This window comes from Culex quinquefasciatus, chromosome 2 (assembly GCF_015732765.1).
Source record: "Culex quinquefasciatus strain JHB chromosome 2, VPISU_Cqui_1.0_pri_paternal, whole genome shotgun sequence".
Lineage (NCBI taxonomy): Eukaryota > Metazoa > Arthropoda > Insecta > Diptera > Culicidae > Culex > Culex quinquefasciatus.
Genome location: NC_051862.1, coordinates 4,361,114 through 4,386,434, shown reverse-complemented (window position 1 = coordinate 4,386,434; position 25,321 = coordinate 4,361,114). Strand labels below are relative to the sequence as shown.

The window sequence follows — 25,321 nt, the reverse complement described above, 5'->3', positions numbered from 1 at the left end:
ATCAAGTTTTAGTGACAAAAAGATAAAATAAAAATCACCAAAATTTTTTTACCGTGTATCATTTTTTTTCAGTGTAGTCCATATCCATACCTACAATTTTTCCGAAGACACCAAATCGATCAAAAAATTCCTTCAAAAGATACAGATTTTAGAATTTTCACAAATCATTTTTGTATGGACAGCTGCCAAATTTGTATGGAAAATTATATGGACAAACTAATGATGCAAAATGGCTTCTTTGGGCATACCGAAGGCACCAAAAAAGTTTCAGCTGGATTCAAAAATACAAAAAAAAATCGAATGACCGAAATCTCAGAGAATTGCTCATAAGGAGACAGTTTTGTAATTATTTAAAGATAAAAACAAAAAAATAACCATCAAAATTATTTTGATTATTTTCAGTAGTGATCCTTATTAAAAACGACCTTACATGATTTTTCCAATGTAATTTTTTACCATATCACTAAAAAAATAAATTAAAATCTGGAAATTTAGGAAAGTTTTATGTTTGAACAATTAAATTCTGGCTAAAAGTTGCCGAGATATTGGCACGTTACCGAAACAAATGTGTTTAAATCGAAACAAATCGATCAATTAATTTTAATAAAGTAATTGGAATTAGGAAAAATGAGATTTTGAAAGGAAAAAAATCAGTACCCCCCCCCCCTCGACTTTGATCAGAGTCGAGGGACATAAACTTCAAAAAATATTTGCGACGGCCCTATCAAACGAAAAAAAAAAAAAAAATAAGACGATTAAAGGTTTCTTTTAAGGGCAACCATTTTGCCGCTAAACTATATTTTTGAAAAGGTGTTGTTTTTAAAAATTAAATTAGATAAAACTGATGAATAATTTGTTTTTTCTTTACTTATCTCAAACTTAACTAAAGATACAAAGTCATCAGAAAGATACAGATTTTCGAATATTTAAAACCGGTTTGTGTTTTTTTTAACTGCCAGGGTTATTTTTTTCCAGGTTTTGATTATATCAATAACTCAAGCACAAGTTTTGCGTGTGTTGTTTTAGCATAAATTTTGTTCACCGAAATCCTCCAAAACTAAACAATGATGTTTAATCTACGATTGGAAAATCACGCTCAAATTCGTTTAAAATATTTATACCGAATAGTGTTGAAAACATTCAAAACTCATATTCCAAGAATCATCACCTGTTCTGCCTAACTTTATTAGATCACCCACACGGAACCAACCATAAACCACGTGGACACTTTTTTGGGAATCTGCAACCCCCCCCCCCCTTCGTGGACAATTGTCCATATATAAAAAATCTCTTTTGTATGGATCGTGGACAATCGCCATACCCCCTAAAGTGTCCACGTGGTTTATGGATGGTCCCCACGCAAACTGTTCGTTAATCACCGAGGTGCCGTCCACCAACGCCCCCAAAATTTCCCATCCGTCCAAACTAATGAGGCATGCCCTGACCGCCACCCTCCCCAATCACCCATCAACCCCCCTCCCTTCCTCCCTTCGTTGGGAGGCAGCGATAATGAATTTTAATTTCTAAAATCCACTCCGCGTAGTTATTTATGAGTGGGCTTAAATTATTCATGAACAGAACACTGCCGGTCGAACCAGAAGAGGGAGCGCATCCAGCATCCGGGAAATCTGAAGCTGACTCCAACGTTCCCCATGAGTAGGGGGAGGAGAGAAGGTCCAACAAGGCAACTTTGGTCCTCCCGTCTGACCGCCCACGCACGCCTCCAAAATTTCCCCGAAAACGCCACCGCGCTGAAATTCTAATACTGTTGCCATATAATTAATGTCACAATTCTCACAGCTGGTTCGGCTAATTCAACATGTTGGCCAACTGCTGTGGCCGCTGCCAGCCGGATGGGTCCTGGGGTAGGTTCTCCGGTTTGACCACGGAACGTTGACCGGTGGAATCTGATGCGGCTTGTTTAACACACATCATCTGGTGGTGGTGGGATTTGGTTTCCGGGAGGGGTGAGTGATGTGGGGTCGCTTTTTTCCTGGCAAGTAAATTTCAATATTTGGCTAATTGCTCTGAAGCGGCGTACAATTTGTTTATTCATGTTCGGTTGGGTGGTGAAATTTATGAAATAAAATATGTGTGCACTGGATAATAAATTATTCGGCACCCTTCGGGCCGGATTTAAGTTTGCTCAGCTTGCCGTGGGGGGAAAGTGAGAAGAAATTAATTGGGGAATCGATTTTGCACTTTATTGATGAGAGTTTCATGGTGGCAGGATTTTATGCAACAATGTTGCGATTGAATGTTGACTTTGTTAATTTTATCTTGGCAATTTGACAAAATTATTTAAAAAAGGGAAACGCTGCTTGGACCATTAAGGCATGTCTTGGGAACTGGTTATTAGTTTATTTCCATTTTTATTTAATCTTTAATTATTATCGTTTCATATTGACTCATTCAATCCGACCGACGAGATCACAGCATGAAAATCATAATAAAAATCCCTTCTTCCGGGCGCGGACACGGCATAAATTTATCAATTGGCACCCACCGATCGGATTGGTTGCTCTTTTTCATTCCATCTCGCTCGAGGGCTGCGTCATAAATTTTACATTGATGCCATGTGTCACCCCACCAAGCAATTAATTGTACATTCGATATATGGTAATCTCTGGCGAGACAACCGACGAACGACCGGATGAAGTCAATTGGATTATTTTGTGAAGTGAATCACCACCCACACCATCAACACAGCACGCACGTCGACACGTGGTCCACGCTCGATCCCTCCCATTAGTATCAATTATCGTGTGAAAAAGTCATCCAAATTACTCTGCCATCAGGCAGCCACCACTTTTTTTTGTGCCAAACTCTTTCGCTCGATGGTTTTATGATCCTGTTTTTGGCACCGTACAAATTTAATCTCCATTTTACGACCAGCTTCCATTTGAAAGTCATAATATCGCCATTATCATGAAATGAAACTATTTTACAACCACCCCGCAGGGCAAATTTGGAGTCTATCGGGTTGGGACTATTTCAGCAGGAGCAGAAAATATGCTACAATAAAAGTGTCACACCCGTTCCATTGCCGTCTTGAAATTCAAGCTCCTCCTGCTCTTTGCCTCCCACTAATAATTTCGCAGCTGGGCCAATACTTCAACTTCTAGGTGCAGAAAAAATCTGGACAAATTTTGTTGAAAAAGTGTTTCTCCTAAGAGTCTTTTTTTTTTTTTATTTTTGTTTGTGTGTTATAATATCTGATTTTTAATATGTTGCATTTAACATTTAAAAAAAACCTTTTTGTAATTTAGATTTAGCTTTATGCGGTAAGTTCGTTGCAAGCATTTTAATTTTAGTTTTCATTTTTTTAGGCTGTTGCAAATACTTATCATTATTTTTGTCTCCCCCGCCCCCTCCCTTCAAAATCGGCTCGAAAAATATGGGGGCCAAACATATTTTTTCAAATACTTCAAAATTTTGATGAATTTTTTAGTGCATTAATTTAAAAAAAAATGAAAATGATTCCTCTGCGTTTATAAACATTTTTATCAACATCGTTTAAAAATATTTTCACTTTTACTGAATTTTCGATGTACACTAGGGTGAAGATAAACTAAAATCAACATCAGGGGCACCCTATGACTCGATTCTTTAGGCAAAACCACTATATGTGCAAATTATGAGCCAAATCGGTTTAGGTTTAAGGGTCGCTTTTTATTGTTGAAGTTCATATGGGGAAAATCACAAAAATGTATGCAGAAAACCGTTGTTTCAGGATTTTGCTGCCAGGTGGCGCGAGTCTGTCATTGTCAAAGTGTGAGATTCTTGTAGGAGATTCTTGTAGGAAATACAATGCTGTACAAGTTCACATTCGGGTGGCAAGAAAAAAAATAAAATTTCGGAAAATTTCAAGAGATACCCCCTGGCTGGCAAAAAATGTAGATTCTTTTAGGAAATTTAACTCCTTACAACTTTGCCGAAGGGTGCATAACTTTCAGAGTGGATCCTGATTTTATTCATGTATTTTAATCAAAAAGTTGTTGCAAATGATTATAAAATGAAAAAAACTGGCTGAATCTGTAATTATCTGGTACAGAGAAGGAAGAATCTTTATTTTGTCAGACACTTGAAAAATTTAGCATTCTCAGATTTATCTGGCAAATTAACAACCCTGCTTGTAATTTCGTTCTTTAAATTTCATTATTTTGGCCCATTTTTCTGAAAAGTTTGAATTATTACCTACAACAAAAGATGGAATTGGTCAGAAAATCCCTTATAAAATACAGATTTCAAATATTTCAAATATTTTCATTTTGTGTAATCAGCCTACCAAAAATATATCAATAGCTTATGCAAAATGGCTTCTTTTGGCGCAAAAAGTGCAAAAAACGCTCGGAGTTTTAAACAAATAAAAAAAACTCAAAAATGCTCTCAATTAAAAAAAAAATGAATTTCTTACTAAAAAACATAAACAAAATTTTCCAGTTGGTAATAACAAAAATCATCAAAATGTTGTTGCCAATCCTGAGAAGGTGTTTGAAGCACACATATTTTGAATATAACATTTGACGCTATTGATCTTCTTCATACATATTTTTATTAATTAAATTTCAGGAATAACTGAATGTTTTATGAATATTTTTCATTTTTTTCTGGCAATTTATTTCGAAATTGAGTTAATTCGTGAAATTTTAGTTTCAGCGAGACACTAAAAATTCTAAACTTAGTATCTTAGAAAAATGTGAACGATTTTTTATTTTTAAACAAATAGTGTGTTTAAAATCAACATTAAATCAACAGTTTTCTGAAAACAAAACATCAAAAAAGTGTCAAATATACACGAAATCGGAAAGGATGCCATCTCTTTGATTTTTTTTTAAACTTTGCTTTAAAAGGTAATTTTGGTCTCTGATCACGTTGTCAATTTAACGATATCTTGTGACGGTAGGGTGGTACGACCCCTTTCATTTTTTTGAATATTTTTATATTTAACACATTTTTCAGTGATCATTTTTGCATTGGCAACAACAATTTTAAATTTAAAATTACGTGTTTTTTTGTTTCTTTGCATGGCTAATTTTTGGAGTTATCAATGTTTTGAAAAGGTGGAGCTGTATTAAAAAAAAAACAATTATTAACCCCTCAAACTCAATTCTATGCTTTTGAAAGTGTTTTTTTAAGTTCAACAAATTTTGCAAAAAAAAAAAAATACCTTTTGTCCGTGTATTGTAGATCGTGCATTGCACTGGCATAGGATTTTTTTTTTATAAGGCCGTTGCAAATATTTTTCGAAGTTTATGTCACCTCTCCCCCCCCATTCAAAGTCGGCCTGAATAATCAGGTGGCAAATTTTTTTTTCGAAAAACTTTAAAATTTAAATTACAATTTAAGTTTAATCAACCGAAAACCAGTTAATATGCATTTGACTGCGTTTATAATCATATTTAGTATGTTTGAACTCTTTTGAAGACATTTAAAGTTTTCATTAAATAAAATGTACAGTCCCACAAAAAGTATTTTTTCGCGAAAAAAAAATTCCGTTAATACATCGATATTTTGAAAACTAATGATTGGAAAGCGACTTGACGCGTGGAAAATGCATTTTAAAACAATTTTTTCGCATAAACTTTGAAACCTGGGCTTGTAATTTAAATTTTTATATTCTTTTATTTTTTTGCCCCACACGCAGAGAATTCTGATTGTGAACATGGCAAAATGTTGGACACAGTTGCTTAACACCAAACATGTTTGTTGATTCAACAAACATGTTTGTAATTGCCACGGCCTGACATTTTTTGTAAATATAATAAACATTTGGGATGATTTAACAAACATGATTGTTGATTCAAAGATCAGTTTAATGAAAATCAAAAAATCTGGGTAGGCTTTTCTTCTTCTTCTTTGTTTTCTTAACATGTATGAGTCAATGCAAGGGTTTTTTGATAATATTTATTTCACCTTTTTTTTTACTTAAAAATAACGATATCTTTGGAGAGTTCCGGCCACGTTTATTTTACAATCGTTTTCACTGGACGCCGACAAGAAATATCAGCTGCTTGAGACATGGTGCAAGCTACATGAAAAAGAAATTTTTGAAACATCGAACTCATCGGGAAAATTAAATTATGGATATAGTTTCCACCAGCCAAGTTGTATGACAGGAACAAGGACTGGAACATAAAAATATTGGGTTTATTTGTAAATTAAATACCTAATAAAATACATATTTAGGGGAGAGTGGGGAGACTTGATCCCCGGGGACACTTGATCCCAAGCCTGTATCTCGTCAGCATGTGGGTAAAACAATTAGCTTTGTTCTAGAAAGTTGTGCGAAATTGACTAAAACTCATTGTAGAACTGTGAATACAAAGAGACGAGTTGTTCCTTTTAATTCCGCTATATATACCGGAATTAAAGGGAACAACTCGTCTCTTTGTATTCACAGTAATGCATTCTGCTAAAACGCTCAACCAAACCACAATCATTGTAGTAAACAAAGAAAAAAAATTAAAAAATGTTTAGATTGAGTTACAGATATTTTTCTAAAACGAGCTGCAAAAAACCTCCAAAAGATCTTTTTTCTTTGTTTTGATATGTATAGAAAACACTCAAAAATTATTCAAAAAAATATTTTTTATACATGAATTGTTTGATAAACTTATCAACTCCAAAACCCTTACGCGTTTGATGTTAAATTTATCATCATACTATTTTTACAATCAATTGTTTAAAAAAGTGCGTTTAGGGAGACTTGATCTCTGCATTTTTACAGTCACTGGAATCTGCCTCAAGATTAATTCATTGAGCTGAGTTTTCATACATAGTTTCCTTTAGTATAGTTTTACATAACTTACTGCAGTTTGAACTTTTTTTTTTAAGTTTTGTAAACAAAAATTTCCAGCTTTTGTAAACATGCTTAATTTTGGTCTAAAAAATAATATTTTATGTTTTTAAATAATTTACATACTAAACTTCTTATATTTTGAATACAAACGTACAGGTTTTATGTGAAATTGCTGTAACTTACAGAAAATTAAAAGTTTGGATGAATAAGAAACATTTTGCTTAAGATTTCTTCAAAATGTTGAAAGGGGGATCAAGTTACCCCTAACATTTTTAAAATGCCGGTTTAAAATATTTTTTTTAAAACGCTTGGCATGATTTAAAGAGTTCATCTGATGAAATACCCTTATTGGCCAAACATAGATGAATGTTTAAGCTTTCAATTCATGCAAAAAGTTTATAGTTTCGTGAGAAATTGACAGAGTTTTATATATTTGCAACGGCCTAAACATGTTTTAAGAATTTTTAGTTAAATTTTAATCACAATTTAATTCAAATTTGTGTCAGAATTTGGATTAGATTCTGAATTAAATCAAATGATTTCACATCAAACAATGTAATTTTAGAATTCGCCAGATTCTTATCCACCAAGCTTTGCAACTTCCTCCCAAAGAAAAACCTGATGAGAAAATGTTTTATTACAATCCAATTTCCAGCGGGAGCTTTTCGCGCGCCCTTTCCATTTGAAAACGGGGGAAGACCATCACTCGAGGACACGGCGACGACGACGACGACGAAAACGGGAATTATGGTGATGATGATGTTAAGGTTCTGTGGTCCGTGCTGCTGCGGTGTCACAGAGATGCAACTTGAAGTAAAAGGGGAGAAAAAACACGAAGTGGCAGTCTCCCGGTGTTGTGTGTGATGGTGAGAAAGTCCTTTTGCCATTTCCGGTTGCTCTTTTGCTTTTCCTGGTTGAGCTTTTTGCTCGGGGAGGGAAGGGGGTTCGGTGGTCGATGGGAATTTAGTACCTGCTTCGACGAGGTGGAAAAATGTGCAATTTCCTTCGGGTTGAACTATTGGACGAATTTATGCGATTTCTGATGAGATGTCGCTCTCTTGTGGATGGAGAAGGAGCTGGTGCTGCGGAAAAGTAAGTCTATCAAGAACAAGATTATGGGTGGTAATGCAATACTGTAAATGTTGGTTTTACTGCTGTTCATGTGAGAAAGCTTGTAAAGAAGATTTATTGACAAGCTGAAATTGTGTAATCGGTATTTATTTAACTTTTAAATAATTGCTTTACAGTTTTCGATGATTTTTATTCAACTATCCTTATCGTTTTTGACATCATACAGAAATACAAAAGTGTTTTAATTATGCCTCCTCAACAATCTGTTTATTCCACGTAAAATATTATTTAAGTTTTACTGCTTTTTTCGGAAAAGTGAAAACCGAAAAACCCCAGGATTTACAACTTCCATTACAACTAAAAGGGCAAGATTTGCGGTCTCACGTCTCAATGGTGGGAACCACCGAACTTTTACTACACGGTCAACCATTTCCCCTCAACATTGGAGGGTCGCCGGGGTTCAGGATTGTGTTCACGGAATAAAATTATGCTAATGAGGGTGTGGGCACTGCCTGCGAGTTCCGTCAGGAAATGTGTGTATTTTGCAAGAAAAGATATATCGCCGCTTCTTGGAACGACTTTGGGTTTTCCCGGCTCCGGCTGCGACCACCGACGCCGGGGCTTCTTCGGTCACGATAAGGCCAAGTGTTGGGACCTTCCGGTTTGTGGCCCATTGTTTGACTGGGAGTGACTCGGAGGAGTTTTCCCGTAAAAGTTTCCCTTTTTCGGAACGGCTTTCGAGTCGGTTGCATAAATTAGCCATTGTGAAGGTGAATATTTTTGGGTGTTTGCTCCGCAAACTACATGAAAGTGAATGCAGCTATTCTAAAAATAAAGACGTGCTAATAACGGTCAAAGAGAAATTTAACCCCGTTTTTAACCCTTTGTTTCAGCGATCGCCATCGAGCAGATTCTGTCCCTGTGCTGCCAGGAGGGTGAGGAATGGGGCACCCAGAATCGGCTCTGCTCGAGCTTCAACAAATCACTCGAGCTGGTCCCGGGTGAGCTGCGCGGGCTGTGCCTGTCGACGATCGAAATCTGCTGCTCGAAGCAGCACAAGATTTATCAGTGCACCGCCGGACAGATTGCCGCCCGGCAGGGCCTCAGCTGCTCCCTGAAGGGCGACCACTCGGGGTCAGAGTTTTACACAGTAAGTTTGTCTGCTTTGGGGGAGGTTTAGAGACAAATTCATGTTCTGGTGGAAGGTGCGTGATAGGGGTACCTAATTGAGATGTTTAAAAAAATGATAAAAGATGAATGCTGATTTAATTAATAATTGACATTTTCTCATAAGCATCACTCTTCTGTTAAACATCATGCGTCTTCATAAAACGCACTAAGACAGAACGATTATGAGGGGACGCACGGTGTTTTGATATTACAGCATCAGAATCTCATGGTTTTTCCAATTTTGAACAACAATTAGGTTTTACGCCGACTCGGTTTTGAGGTTAGAAATTTGACAGCTTGGCTGCACTGTTTACATTTTTAGTACGTGTGTCCCTGTAAAAATGTGTGTGCGTGTGCGCTCGTGACGTCACGCTGTAAAACCTAATACATGTGCAGCGAAATCTCAAAAAAGATGGTTGACCATCTTAGAAACTTTTCAATGTTTACAATTTCGACCACAAAGAATTAAAAGATTTGCTTACAGGACTTCTATCCGAGTACCCGAGAGATGAATTTAAGAGCAGTTTTGTGCAATATTTACAATTTTCTTATTAGTTTCGGTTCAATAAACACAGCAAACAGCAAAACAATATAAATTGCAATGTGGATTTGTATACAAGCATTCTAGCTACAGTCATCCCACATATTCGGAACACCCACAATTTCGGAACACTTTTATGATAATTTGTCAATAGCATGCCAAAAGTAGCTTTTCTGTCGACCTTACTATTTTTAGAACCTTCATTTGGACATTATCTTGCTATTTCACTAGTAGTACTTTTTGAACAAAAAACTTCATTCCAAGACAATTTTGTCCAGAGCAGCAAAACACTGCCTCCAAATAGCCTGTTTCATAATTGTGGGATGTTATTGTGCCTCCCACAATTGTGGAACACCTGAATTTAACTGATATTTTCACAAAAAAAGTTATCAAACCATTTATAAAACATCACAAAGCTTGAGTTTCATTGGTTTCAGTGTGTGAAGTCATTATTTGGTAATAAATATGTACTCCTGGAGGGATCCAAAGTTTGTTTACATTCGTAAGAAAAAAGTGTTCCGAATTTGTAGATTTCAAGGGTCAAAGTAATTCATCAAAAACTTCATATAAAAGTTAAAATTTGCAGATGTTCGATACAGCATTCGAAAGATCACAAGAAAAGCTTTTAAATGAAGGTAAAAGCGAATCATTAAGTTCAATTATCGATTTGCTATGATTTTTTGAACACTGGCCGATCTGGAAACCGTTCCGAATATGTGGGATGACTGTAACTTATTTTCAATTCAACTGCCACTGACGTAAGCAGGACAGACTGCTTGTTTACATATCCCTATGGGCCCATTTACATTGTTTTACATGAATTGATCAATCAGACTGACGAGACATCGATATTGTGCCATCTCTGAGTCATACTTTAACATAAAAAAGATGTTATTTGAAAAAAAATCATCGTAAATCCTATGTTTACTCAAAAACCAGACCGAGATTGCCGAGACAAACTTATTTGGTGTTCTACAAAGCGTTTTTTTATCTTTATTGCAGAACTCGACTTGCATGCAACTTGGAAAAACTTGAATGAGAACTTACTGAAACTATAAATAGAAACAATCAAATTTTAAATACCAGGGGTGTTTCAGAAAAGTGAACTTTAAGATACATGTATGGGTTTAGTTTTTTAATCAAAAGTTCTTTTGTAAAATAGTCGCCAATGTAGCTTATTTTGACCTAAACTAACATTTCAAACGGGTGCATCTAAAATTTGGGACCATTTGAAGCAATTATTAACCTAGACTCGGATTCAACAGGCAAAATTTTACTAGAAACACATAAACTTTCTGAACATGAAAATTAGAATTGCTTAATTGTGTCACATAAAATTTGGATTTGTATTTCAGTGCGTACTTGTGATCCTCGCATTTTTTTTTAGAAATTTGTAGTCGTGTATTTTTTAATGGAATTTTTCCATGCATGCTGAGGGTGCTTATTTATTTTATTTAAACAAATCTTCATAAAATTTTACGGGCCGAGTTATAAAAATGGTCATGAAAATATTCAAAGATCTGTGTCTTGAGAATAATTTTTCTCATCGAGTTGGTGTCTGCAGCAAAGTTGATAGTTATGATTTGAACTTTTTAGAAAAAAATGGTCCCAGGGAAAATAATCCCGAATGTTTTATTGGACTTTTAAACACTAAATGTTTTGTGTCAATTTTGTTGAATGTTAATATGATTTAAAGGGCTAAACACGGCATCTTATGTGCCAAAGTTCAAAATGGTGTCATAAAGTAGTGCACTAAAAAAACGTAGTTTTTTCCAAACTAATTTTGAGTTGCCAAATCAAATCTTGAATTATTTTTTATTATTTTATTGCAATATGAAAATATTTGATGAAAGTATGAAGTCTTTGCAATAGTAGCTTTAACAATTTACGACTAGTGCTGAAGAAATCTAGTAAATTTCTTTTTCGCAATTTTGGTCGAGGGATAGAGGCCATTTTGTCGTTCGAGAATGACAACAGAAGAAGTTAATTTTTTTTAGTCGGAATTGCAAAAACAATATTTTTTAGAAGCTGAGAAAACTATCTAATGTTTTCGACTTTTTTGGTCTGATTGCTGTTTGCTGCGATTAAGCCTATTAAACAAAAAAAAATGTGAAAAATTTGGTTTCCTCAGTGTCACCAAAAAAGCCCTTATTTTTCAAATAGCGGCTATTGGTTCAATTTTCAATGTTAAAATTGTCTTACTCTTTTTTTTTGAATTTGTGATATTAAAATTAGCCAAACTTTATAAAATGATCTTAAATACATATTTTTATCATATTGCAATGATTAAAAATTACAAAATCACAGTGGCTTCTGAAAAAACGCCAATGGCAAACAAATTGCGAAAAAAAATACGAGGTTTGGGAATTCAACTTTTAGTTATAAAAAGTCGAATAACAAGATCTGTTTTGATTCTTTAATTTTGTTTTAGATTATCAACAATGAAATATTCTTGCCATTTTAAAAATTAGTATTTCAAAAGTCGAAATCGAATTATTTTGCCTTTTTTAAATATAAGTTGTGTAAATTTATGAGAATACTTACATTGCATTTTGGGAACTTTTGCATTTGCCTATCAATACATTTGCTGATGATTTGAAATTGACATCCAATTCTATGTGAAAAAAGTAACCACAAATAGAGGGTGACGATTCTCGAGATTTTGAATTTCCCGGGAATCGAGAGTTTAATTTGGCCATTTCCCGGGAATTCCCGTGACCCGGGAGTTTTTTTTAGTATACCAATAGTGCTAACAATTTAAAAGGGAAAGGTCATAATTTTTTTTCTTTACAATGAATTCAGTAACAATTCATTCATACTTATTAAAAGAAACGTTTATTTAAGTAGTCTCATTATTTCAAGAAACTATTTCAACCTTTAGATTTTTGTCTAATCTGCAAATACAAGATCGTTTTTTGAGCTTTTTGGGACTCAAAATTGTAGTTTAAAATATTTACGAGTCTTAATTTGCACAGAGTGATTTTTCAAAATTTGCACAAGTTTGTTGCATTGTCATTAGGTTTTTGTGAAGTAAAAAAAAGCAAATATATTATTTCCCAGTATCGGGATTTTTGCAAAATGTTACATAACAACTCAAAACAACAATTGAAATTGTTTTTTTTTCTTTTTCAAGGTCAACTGAAAATATTCATTGAAGAAATATTTACATTTATCAGGAAAACCCGAATGTTCACAATTGGCGGACCTTAACAAAGGGCCATCTTTACAAATTGCCAGAGATTTCTCTTCCAAAATATATTCTAATATTGAGGTTGATGCGAAACATCACATGACTTATTAACATCAAAAATGAAATTGCTATGCTCGAGAGAGGATATGGAAATTGAACTTTTAGAAAAAGGTTTTTTCTATTACAAATAATAATAAAAAAGACTTAATAATGATGTAACTGCTAAGTATGCTTTAAGATAAAATTTCGAGTTTACATTTTTTCTCTCAATTTTAGTAATTGGAACATTTGACAAGTCAACATCCAATGTTTTGAACCATTTTAAATTTTTCGAATGTTTTTCTGATTATTTTATAAAGTTTTGCTCCGATATTTATAATTATACGATTTCCCGGGACTCTCGACCAAATTTCCCGGGAAACGAGAGGTCCAAAAATGGTCGATTTCCCGGGAAATTATTCCCGGGAATTCCCGCTTGTCACTCTCTATTAACCACAAATAATGCATAGTGAAAAATCAACGAATTGTATGAAATTCATAAAAAAATAGACATTAAAATATATTTGTTTATCAAGAGTTATTTTGGAAGATTTAATTTATACTCATTTCATTTTAATTAAGTTATTCTGATCACTACCCTGCTATTCCTGAAATAAGTTTTTAATATGCGATGCGGTACAGAAATCTTTTATTATTTTTTTTTTTATGCAAGAATATTGTAGGGAATGATAATTACTTTTGAACATTCAAACAATTTGGGTTTAATTTTTGAAGATTATCGTCACCCTACTCGCAGAACATATCTCCAAATCTCTAAATCCACCGGTCCCTTTATCTTCCCGTAGGACTGCTGCGAGGCGTGCAAGATTGGCCTGGTGGTCGGCTCCAGCTCGAGCAAGTGCTCGGTAGATCCGTTCGCGTTCGGCAGCCCCTGGGACGAGGTGTACGACGGATGCTGCAAAGACATCAAGCAGGACACGTTCATCCTGAACGAGGATGACGAAAGTGAGTTTTTTGGGGGTGGGGAAGGGTTGTCTCGCGAAATTGGACCGTTATTGCATGTTGCCGCTAGATTGTTTGTTTTATTGCATTTCTTTGAGTTACAATTTTGAATGCACTTTTTTGCTGTTTTTTTTTGTTGGTTTGCCAGACAATTTATGCGGCCGCTTTGATAATCTGTGCTCGCAAATCTGCGAGAACACGGTTGCCGGGTCGTACGTATGCAAGTGTTACCCGAGCTACACGCTGATGGACGACAGGAAGACATGCGCCCAAATTACGTCCGAGGACGAGAACGAGATCCCGTTGGATAACACACTGTCGGAGTAAGTAAGAGGGAGATTTTGTAGATTTGCTGGGTCGACGCTGATGTGCAGTTTTGAAAGTTAATTTTCTTTCAAAGATTAAAAACATTTTTGGAAATCATCAAAATTAAGTCAGTTAAACGAAAAGAATGCTCTACGTGCTCGATCAGCAATCGTGCCATAACTTATGCTTAAATTATCTGGGAAAATGTTGCCATTAATTGGGTCAGTAAGGTGCTGAAGTTCATTCATCTCCTTCCAACAGCTGTCGCATCGGTTACGAGAAGGACCAACGAAACGGCGAATGCGTCGACGTTGACGAGTGTGAAACCGGCGAGGCTGCCTGTGACGCCCAGCTGCAGGTTTGTATGAACGTCGAGGGCAGCTACAAATGTTTGGACATCCAGGAGGTCAAATGTGAGGCAGGTTTTCGGTATGACCGCAAAACTGGCAAATGTGAAGGTGGGTTGCAAATGTACTATTTTTTTTTTCTAGCGTTTCGCTTTTTTTGTTTCTGTTACATCAACCAAAATTTATGCTTCGATGCAATTCAATCATTTGAGCGACATCTGTGTCACTGTGTTTCAATGTGGTCTATCTCTCCATGTTCACCGTTCAGATATTAATGAGTGCTTTGAGCTGACTGACGCTTGCAATAGGGAAAGCCAGCATTGCTTGAATGGGCGCGGAAACTACACCTGCCAGAACAAGGCGGTGGGAAAGTGCTTGCCAGGGTTCATCTACGACACCGCCAGCAAGTCATGCGAAGGTTCGAACCCTTTTTTCTGCTTTCTACTCTTTTTTGCGTGCTTTTCCCGCGGAAGGTACCTTCAAGTATCATCACCTCAATCACTTTTTTTCGCTTTTTGTTCACTCAAACCTGTTGGCGCTTTTCATGTACACATACATTCCGAAGTGGCTTTCCACCTGAACCAGCTGATAGTTCTTGGCACCATTTTTTCACCTCTCTCTCTCTCCCCGCACAAAACAGACATTGACGAGTGCGAGGACAGCTCGGCCTGTGACGAGGGCTTCCAGTGTGTCAATATTAAGGGCTCGTACGACTGTATTACCGTTGTGAAAAACTACCCACTGTGAGTAATGCAACACCTCAACCCACCCCGGCGGAGGTTCGATCAGCCAGAGTCAATTTAATTGATGAGGTTTCCGGCGAATGAACCGCCGCAACATGTATGGAGCATTTTGTTTCAACTCTTCTTCATTCTCTGACTCACGTGTTTTACAGTCCGACACCTGCTCCGAAGAAGAAAGTCGAATCCTGTGCACCAGGCTTCCGGCGTCACAACGACCAGTGTGTAGGTGAGATTTTCATGGTTTTATGTGTGTTTGTGTGACCCACTGAATTGATCATTTGTGAGGTTTGGTTTTCTGTTTTATGCAGGAAATGAAATTAATTTAGCTGTGAGGTTTGGAAGTGTTCAATTCAATTGATCTATTATGTGGACAAAGTCTTTTACTTTAAGGTGACGACTTCCATCATTGACATGAGATTTCGTTCGGGGAATTTGGTCATTCTTGTGGGTAATTCTCCACCAACTCACACGAAATCGGATAAGTTGACCCGAATCCTCTTCGATTTGCGTGAAATTCTGTCTTTAGGAGTAACTTTTGTACCTGATCACGAATCCGAGGTCCATTTTTCAATATCTCGCTACGGAGGTTCTGTATGACCCCTTTAATTTTTTGAAAATTTAAACAAGACGTGTTTTTTTTTTAATTTTTGTAGTCTGAAATGGTGATGATATGGAAATTTGGTGTTAAAGGACTTAATGTAGAATTCACGGGACAACTTTTTTCCGATTTCATGTGATTTGGCAGAGAATTGCCAATTATTTATTTCTGGGAGTTTTTGGCATTTTTTTTCCAACATGACCAAAAACCAATTGGTTTATCAACAAAAAATGTTCTATAGTTTTTTTATTCTGAACTATTTTTTCGACTTTTCAACTATTAGTTTTATTCTTTTCTGGGAATGTTTGAACTTTTTTCATCAAGACCAGTTATTTGAAAATAAATTGGTTTGCTTAAAAATTATATTCCTTAAATTTATTTTTTATTTCCATTTTTTCCAATATGCTCAATTTGAAAGATGATTTCCATTATTTTCAAAATAATCAGTAATTTGAAAATATATTGGTTTGCGAAAAAAAAAATCTTTAATTATTTTTTTTATTTTTTCCACCATGCCCAAGTTAAAAAATGATTTACATTGCTTTCAAAATAATCAACAAAAAAACAAACCATCCACATTAACGACCCCCGGGTCTTTTGTGGTCTCTATTGCAAGTTTCTGCTCGAACCTAGGAGTCCGAAGGCTTGAATGGGGAGAGCACCCAAACCTCTTTTTACTCCAAGGAACCATCCACCCCAGTGTTTGAACTGACGACCTTTGGATTGCGAGTCCAACCGCCGCCAGCGATTCCACCGGAGTAGGCTTGGTTTGGTGTGTTGTTTGTACTTACGGCATGGAGACGACTCCTACACCTGGAATGACTTAACAGCCTAACAACCAAGGCCGGGGCCGACATTTTACTTCCTCATCCGATGGAAGGTTGCAGCAGATGGGAATCGAACCCTGAATCATCCGCTTACAACGCGGACAGCGTAACCATTCGGCCACGCACTGCCAAAATAATCAGTTTATGTTAAATAACTCGTTTAAATAAAAATTGGGTTTTGAGATTTATATTCATTCGAACATGAACCAGGTTAAAAAATCAATTGTTAAAAGTTAAAATAAATCTATGAGTTTTGTCATTCTTTCTAACATGCCCAGTTCTTTGAATATTAAGTGTGTTTTCTAACCAATTTTCTTTATTGCATCATGTATAAACTATCAATTTTTATTTTTTTCTGTGAGGTTTTATTTAAATTCAAAAATGATGAGGTGCAGTTCTAATATTTATCAAAAAAAATGTAATGTTATATTCAGTCAAAAATAAATACAAGTCATCCCTATGATTTTAAATTTAAAAATATTTTTCGGCGAAATGTCTATTCGGGAAACGTCCCGTTCGGTGAAATCACCTTCAGCGAAACGTCTATTCGGTGAAACGATGTGTTTAATTTTCGCGTTTCTTTTTATTTTTCTGCCATTTTGATGTTGAATAGCAAAATAAAACAAATCATTTTTGCAGATTTGTGTCCTCTCAAAATAAACAATTACACAGTCCAACAAGATTTTGTCTCTGAGACGAGTATATGTGTTCCTAATAGAATTGCTACAAATGGTCCCAATTTTGAGATACACCCGTTTGAAATGTTAGTTCAGGCCAAAATTAGCTGCTTTGTCGATTATTAAAAAAAAATCAGGTCAAATTTTGTTTTGTATGAAATTTCGTTTTTTTCCAAAAATCACTGCCTTTCAAAAAATTCATAACTCGCCGGCAGATTTTTTGACCATACTTCTCTATGGCTCAAAAATGGGGTTTTTTGTCCTCTAAAACATATAAAAAATCTCGAAAATAAAAAAATACGTATTTTGGGAATTTGAGTTTTTGTGAAAAAAAAGTTTAAAAAAAAATCGGCAATTTTTTCGTGTACCTATTTTTTCTCAATAGTCCTCAAGAATACCTACAACTTTGCCCAGGACACCAAATTGATCAGAAAAAATTGTATGGAGACTTGTATGGGTGAACCAATGGCACAACATAGCTTCTTTGGTCATAGGGAAGGCCCACACAAAGTTTGAGCCAAATCAAAAAATATAATAAATAAAAATGGTCGATATCGGCCGATTTCAAGGAGAATTCCTCATAAAATAGATTTTATTTTGAAAAAATCATCGAAAACTCTATATTTAATCAAACAGCCGACCTTTTTGAAAAAAATCGAATGATGGGAATGGATTTAGCAGACAAAAATACATAAAAAATGATCAATTAGACTGACGAGACATCGACATTTAGTCATCTCTGAGTCATACTTTTGCATAAAATTGATTTTATTTTGAAAAATCATCAAAAAATCAATTTTTACTCAAAAACCTGACCTTTTTGAAAAAATCTAATGATGGGAATGGATTCAGCAGACAAAATTACATGAAATATGATCAATTAGATTACCGAGTTGAACTTATTTAACGTTCTGCAAAACATTTTTGATTTTTATTATTGATTTCCCAGCATAATTTGACTTGCATGCAAGTTGGAAAAACTTGAATGAGAACAAACTGAAAATATAATTTAAAAATGGCTATAAATATGCGTAGAAACAATCAAATTTTTAAAACCAGGGGTGTTTCAGAAAGAGAAAAACGTGAACTATAAGATACATGTACTGGTTTAGTTGTTTATTCAATAGTTCTTTTGTAAAATAGTCGACAAAGTAGCTAATTTTGTCCTAAACTAACATTTCAAACGAGTGTATCTCAAAATTGGGACCATTTGGAGCAATTCTGGACCCGGATTCGGATTCAGCAGGCAAAATTATTAGGAACACATATACTCGTCTTAGAGACAAGAAACATTTGATTTTTTGTTGAACTGTGTTATTGGTAAAGAACACCTATGATAACTAATACATGAACAATTTACATTGTAAGAAGTTTGACTGCCAATCATATGTTTAGATTACAAAAAATAATCAAAAATATATGAATAAGCTAATAGCTTTTTATACACAGCTGAACCCTTTTTTGTTTGATCTTTGATTGGAAAGTCATGGCAATGGTAGAAATAATGGTTTAAAAATATCTTTTAATTGCTTGTTTATTAGAATCAATTTGTGTTTCATTTAAATGAATCACAAATTTGGAGAAACCTTCCAACTGAGATCAATTTATTCTTGTTCCCAAGCATAGATTTAGCTAGCTTGTTGAAACACTTGCTTGTTCATGATAAAAAAATATGATTTATTCTTCCTTAAAAAAGTTTTGTTGATTTTTTCAAATAACATTTTGCAACTCGACGTTATTTACCACGATATGCATTTATTTTTTCATCACAGATATTGACGAGTGCTCCGCGGACAAGTACGCCTGTGACAGCAACCAGGTGTGCACGAATGAAATTGGCGGTTTTCGGTGCGATTGCAAGATTGGCTTCATGCTTGACCAGGTGACCAATGCGTGCATGGGTGAGTGCAAACTAACACGTCAAACAGCGAACCGCCGCTTAATGAGATCTTTTATTCGCTTTATGTTTCCTGCTCTCAGATATCAACGAGTGCCAGATAAACGCTCACGAGTGTCTGGAGAGCCAACGGTGTGACAACACGATAGGGTCGTACACGTGCATCCGGTTGCAGAGCTGTGGCACCGGTTACACGTTGAACGCCGAAACCGGAAACTGCGACGGTAAGTCGGTGAAGGGTAAAAGAGGGACTGACGTCACATCTCAACGACGCTTTTTTTTCGCTGCCTTTCTCAACAGACGATGACGAGTGCGCCCTGGGACGTCACAACTGTATGGCCCCGTACGAGTGCTTCAACACGAAGGGATCGTTCCGATGTCGGCAAAGGTCCAGGTATGCCCCGGCCGTCGTCGTAAGCAGTCAAACCACGACCGGCAACAGCATCATCACCACAACCACTACAACTTCCACTCCTCGTCCTGTTTATTACACGCAACCACCCAGGACGCAGCCACAGTACGGTCCGGTGTATCAACCGACCAACCAGGGCCAACAGGTTGAATATAACCGCTACCTGGGGTCGTGTGGAATCGGTTTCGAGCGAAACGCCCTTGGGGCTTGCGTTGGTAAGAAAGTTGACAGTTACTTTCCTTTTAAAGTCCACGAAACTAATTCAATTATTTTTCCGAATAACGCTCCCACTGGATCTTGTAGCCATAAACCCTTGAAAAATAAAACTTAACCCAAAATCTGCCTTCATTTAGTTTAGTTCTTTCAGCCTGTGAACATATTTTCATAAATTTTCTTTAATCATCCCCTCGTTCAAAACCAACACAGACATTGACGAATGTGCGCGGGAAAATGTGTGTCGCCCCAACCAGCGGTGTGTAAACGGTAATGGGTCGTACCGGTGCCACGATTTGCTGATCTGCCCCAACGGCTTTACCGCCAACAACGACGGAACGGAATGTTTGGGTGAGTTTGATGTTTTCCAACAAACCTGCGGAGGTGATAATGATGAAACTGTGAGGCGGATACGAAGCATTTTTGCATGGGTTATTTCAGAGGGGCTCAGTGGTGAAATTCGAAACTTCGGTTGTTAGGATTATTATAAGTTGAGAATGTAAGGGGAGAAGGGGTAATATGCACCCCCAGGGCAAAATGGACCCTCTGCTTTTCTCGCTGTAGGGATGAAATTTCCGAGGAAAAAAATCATAGGAATTGGAAAAAATGATCTTATTTTCATAAAACTTTCAATTTTATTTTTGGACAATATAAATAGCATTTATTGATATTGTAAATGTTGATTTATATCGTTTTTACCATAATCTTCATTTTTCTTTAGATAGATGAGTCCAACAATATCAAAAAATTTAATTTGTGCTTCATGATTCTATTGATCTGATTAGCAATCAGCAGGTGATTTCAAGTGTCTCCTTCCTCTTATTCAAACTTCAATTTTTTTATGGAATTACAAGTTTTATTTAAAGAAAAAACTACTTAAAATACATTTTTCAGGCTCAACAATATTTTGATTTTTTTAATACCGATGTTCAATGAGTTTTTTAGCTAGAATACTTAGATATTTTGAAAACTTATGATTGCAAAACAATTAGACCGGCTTATAATGCACTTTAAAACATTTTTTCATTCAATTCTTGAAACCCTGACTTGAAATGATTTTTTTTTGACTTTTTTTTATTTTTAGCTCTCCTAGCCATGATTTAGGCCAAAGTCGAGGGACATTAACTTCAAAAAATAAAAAAAGTATTTGTAACTAACTCATTGAAAAATAAGCAAAAATTCATCGGGTCCTTCGAATTTTTAATAACTTGAACATTTTTTTAATCTGGGCTAGATTGTCTTAAAATGTTTAAGAACTCTGAAATAGTAGGTTATGCAACAAGTTGTAAAAAGAGGATTTTTTCAGCACGAGTCGTACATTTATCCAACGAGGTTCACCGAGTTGGATAAATACGAAGAGTGCTGAAAAAATCAAGTTTTGCAACGAGTTCCATACAACATTTTTTGCAATTCTAAAAAACACACACTGAGTGAAATTTTATGTCAAATTTTCATGTATTTGGTCAATAAATCGTTTTAATCAAAAAATGTTTAAAAGTGTTACTTTTTGAAACAAGTGCTGAAAAGTTCAACTTTCCGTCGTATATTTTTTGCAATTCCGTCGTGAAACTACTTACTTTTCCTGTTCTACTTTTCAGCAAAAAAAAAGTAACACTTTTCAACATGTTTTTGATTTAAACGATTTATTGACAAAATACATAAAAATTTGACATAAAACTTCACTCAGTGTGTGTTTTTTGGAATTGCAAAAAATTATGTATGGAACTCGTTGCAAAACTTGAATTTTTCAGCACTCTTCGTATTTATCCAACTCGGTGAACCTCGTTGGATAAATGTACGACTCGTGCCGAAAAAAACCTCTTTTTGCAACGTGTTGCATAATTTACTATTTTTGTAACTGTTCTCTACTTAAGGTCTAAGTGTGATAAAAAAGAGTATTCAAAAATTTGTTAAAACACGTTTTAATTATTGTTTCTCAAAAATGGATTGTAAAAAGATGATTCAAATAAATATTCAGTTTTCAGAAAATTCTGAGCCCCTGTATCGGACAAAAAAAATCTTGAAAAGGGCAAATAATACTATTTAAGCCATTTTGAAAAAAACAGGGAAAATTTAAAACAATCATATTTTTTCAGTGAGATGGGAAAATTTTGCTGAAGGTTTGTTTTTTTAATTGCAAAATCAAAACAATTAAATCATTTTCGAAACATCGTTGCATGAAACATGAAGACTTATTGGGCAGCCCTTAATAAATTGTTATCAATAAGAAGACAGTTTTTATTCTAAGAAATAGAGTTGAAATTGTTACAGTTTGTATTCATTTTAAATTTTGATTTTTTTCCTTTTTTTTTATTTTGACAAAAAAATTGTACTTTGAATTAAACATGAAAGGAAAAAAAATTCATCTCTACAACAGTTTATATTTTTACTTTTATTCCAACCTCTAATAGGTTTAAGCTCGTTAAAACTACAATATTTTCAGTGTTACAATATGATTATCATTTTTTGCATTGAAAGATAACAAAAATATGTTACTGATAAAACTTCCAACATTTTTATTGTTTCTAAAAAATAAAAGTTTTTTTGATATTTCAACAAAAACGCGGAAAGGGGAAAGGTAACCATTGCAAAATCAGCAGAAACCTCAATGCTTTTCTGGAAAATTAAATGATTTTTCATATTTTTTTTTCTTGTTCAACAGTTATAGATTTCTTTAGGTTTTTTTTATCACCCTTTTCCTAGATTTGAAGATTTGAATCACACAATTTCTATGCTACCAAGTCAGTATCTGAAACATTATTAGTTGTAAGGAAAATCCAAATCTCTATACAAGCACAAAAGAAACAAGATTGTAACATGCTATCTCGAAAAATAAAAATTGAATTGAAAAATTATTCTTGTTTAAACCACAGAGACGAAAATCTTAGCTATACGAATCCTTGTCGTAGTCAAATTCTTTACTGGAAAACTAAAAAAAAACTCAAAAAATTGCCACCAAAAGATATCGATCTGGAAATGTTAATGGATTGTAATGTCCTCTTTCTCTCTATGTAGACGTGGACGAGTGCCTAACCGGGGAGGCCAAGTGCGGCCCGGACCAGGTGTGCAAGAACAAGCGCGGCGGCTACGTGTGTCTGTGTCCGGCGGGGCACATAATCGGCCGGAACCACCGGTGCGAGGACGTGAACGAGTGCGACCTGCACAAGGGCAAGGTGTGCCCGCAGAACTCGGAGTGCATCAACACGGTCGGCTCGTACCAGTGCGACTGCAAGGACGGCTTCCGGAAGTCCCGCCCGGAGGATCTGATCTGCACGGACGTGGACGAGTGCAGCGAGATTCCGGGGCTGTGCCACCAGCGGTGCATAAACTACTGGGGCTCGTACCGGTGCGGTTGCGAGCCGGGCTACAAGCTGGCCAGCGACAACCGAACCTGCGACGACGTGGACGAGTGCGATGAGTACAAATCCAATAACCTGTGCGTTGGGTTCTGCGAGAATACGCCGGGCTCGTACGGCTGCCGGTGTCCGCCGGGGTACAAGCTCGGCCACGACGGTCGCAGTTGCATAGGTGAGGTTGTGAGGGAGGAGGGGGAATGGTCGAATAATAAATTTCTTAATTGTTTTGCTCATATTTTGCGTCGTTCCTGTGTTTAGATATCGACGAGTGTGAGCCGCGGGACGTGTGTAATGGTCGTAACGAGATCTGTACCAACATCCGAGGCAGTTACCGGTGTACCCGCATAAACTGCCCGCACGAATACGAAATCGACCCCGATAGGTCCAAGTATGTGCAAGTAGTGTCATTTGCGAAATTTTGTCGCACTCAATTCCACCTCAAGTAGGAAACATTTACGTGTCACAATCATAGAACATGTGCTTACGCACCTTGAGCTGGAATTGTCGTGAAGAAATTAATTCAATTTCGTGTGGCCCAATTTCACGGTACTTATCTTGCACCATTTCTCGTAACGTACAGTCGCTGCAGACGGACCACCAAATACTGCAACCCGGGGGACACCGAGTGTCTGCGGAAGCCAACGTCCTACTCGTACAATTTCATAACGCTGGTCTCGAACATGCCGGTGCCTCCGTCGGGACGTGCCCTGTTCAACCTGCGAGGACCGGCGTGGTACGAGGCAATCGACTTTGATCTGAAGCTGCTCTCGGTTGATGCCCCACCGAACGTCCGACCGGTGGATCAGCGCTTTTTCAGGTAAAAACCACCTCCGCCGAATTTAGTGCTCCGTTTTCTTATTGCCACATGTGTTCTGTTCTTGCGTTCTTCCTCTTCTCCCACCCCCACATCAACACAGCTTGAACAAACTGTCCAACGAAGTGCTGCTGAACCTGGTCAAGAGCATCGAAGGGCCGCAGGACATTGAGCTCGAGCTGAGCATGACGGTGTTCAAGGACGGCCAACCGTACGGATCCAATATTGCCAAGCTGTTTCTGATGATTTCAGCATATGAATTCTAATGAGTCGAGTCGAGTCGAGTGCGATGTCGGGTGGTGCTCCTTTTTACTGTTGTCGTACAAAATAAAAGCTCAACGTGGCCCACCGGCCAGTGCAGCGCTTTGGGGGATTCTGTGTTTCTTTCGTTATGTTTGATTCATTACCATTTTTATGGAGCATCGCTTTATGTTTTCAGCTGCCTGTGTGGGAGTTGATTAATTGGAGAACTTGGTGTTTAATTTTACTTAAATTTGTCATGTCTATTATTCTTAAGGTTTAATCGAAATAAAAAGGTATTATTCTTTTTTAATTGATTTGAGAAAAGTGTTATAGTAACCCTTACCGAATTAGGACTGCTAATTGTCATGAAGTTGAATTACTGATGAATAATTGAGGATCATGTTTTAAAAATCGTATTTTGGATGCAAATCTGCCTCCCAATGGGATTAAGTGTTTCTATCCATCTCGACAAACAATTTCCGTTCAAGCAGAAGACAAACGAGAAAAAACGTTCATTTAACGATCTGTCACATGTAATTAGATTTAAACCACGCTGGAAGCTCATAAACAATCTCCCAAGAGGGCCATCCAAGGGGCAACGAGCAACCATCACGAAAGCGAAAGCATCCGTGTTATTTAATCTTTTTCTCCCAACATGTAAACGAAGTGCTGCTGAACCTGGTGCTGAACGAAGTGCTGCATCCCTTAGAAAAAAAGCGAAAGCAGCAAATCCCTCAAGTCATGAAGGCATTCCTTAGTATGTATACAGCACCCTGTTGAACCCCTTTCCTGCGCGCTTCGAGAGCTTGTGACATTTCGAAAATTTATATTTGATTTGATAAACTTGCCGGGGTGCGAACACAGACACACACACAGAAAGATAAAATAATCTCGTTTTTCTCATTTCCCAAATTGTTTCCGTCCGCTTTAACGATGGAAATATAAATTTTCGCAGCTCATCGTCGGGCGGTCCTAGCTAGGCGGGTCCCTCCCGGCAGCATCAAATGTGTATCTTAACAGAGATTTTTATTGCAAAATATTACCCAAAGGGCTTTTCCTCGGTTTCTGCTGAGCGTGCAGTTTCTTCAGGATTTTTAAGAGCTCTGCCGATG

General features: G+C 36.5%; 1 protein-coding gene across 6 annotated transcripts in view; it reads left to right on the top strand.

Moving 5' to 3' along the window:
* The window catches only part of LOC6050980 (fibulin-1), a 33,782-nt gene extending 9,351 nt beyond the window's left edge, over nucleotides 1-24,431 (top strand). For 3 of the 6 annotated variants that reach the window (XM_038254790.1, XM_038254789.1, XM_038254791.1), the window contains 15 exons: nucleotides 8,767-9,023; nucleotides 13,620-13,779; nucleotides 13,925-14,099; nucleotides 14,344-14,540; nucleotides 14,698-14,847; nucleotides 15,070-15,172; nucleotides 15,325-15,398; nucleotides 19,047-19,175; nucleotides 19,255-19,395; nucleotides 19,472-19,798; nucleotides 20,010-20,147; nucleotides 22,812-23,324; nucleotides 23,411-23,540; nucleotides 23,733-23,969; nucleotides 24,070-24,431. In XM_038254790.1, the coding sequence (XP_038110718.1) occupies nucleotides 8,767-9,023; nucleotides 13,620-13,779; nucleotides 13,925-14,099; nucleotides 14,344-14,540; nucleotides 14,698-14,847; nucleotides 15,070-15,172; nucleotides 15,325-15,398; nucleotides 19,047-19,175; nucleotides 19,255-19,395; nucleotides 19,472-19,798; nucleotides 20,010-20,147; nucleotides 22,812-23,324; nucleotides 23,411-23,540; nucleotides 23,733-23,969; nucleotides 24,070-24,232 (2,894 nt within the window). In that variant the 3' untranslated portion in view covers nucleotides 24,233-24,431. The remainder of the gene's footprint in view (nucleotides 1-8,766; nucleotides 9,024-13,619; nucleotides 13,780-13,924; nucleotides 14,100-14,343; nucleotides 14,541-14,697; nucleotides 14,848-15,069; nucleotides 15,173-15,324; nucleotides 15,399-19,046; nucleotides 19,176-19,254; nucleotides 19,396-19,471; nucleotides 19,799-20,009; nucleotides 20,148-22,811; nucleotides 23,325-23,410; nucleotides 23,541-23,732; nucleotides 23,970-24,069) is intronic. The other 3 variants (XM_038254792.1, XM_038254793.1, XM_038254794.1) reach the window with 3 other exon arrangements.
* Nucleotides 24,432-25,321: the final 890 nt, after the last annotated feature.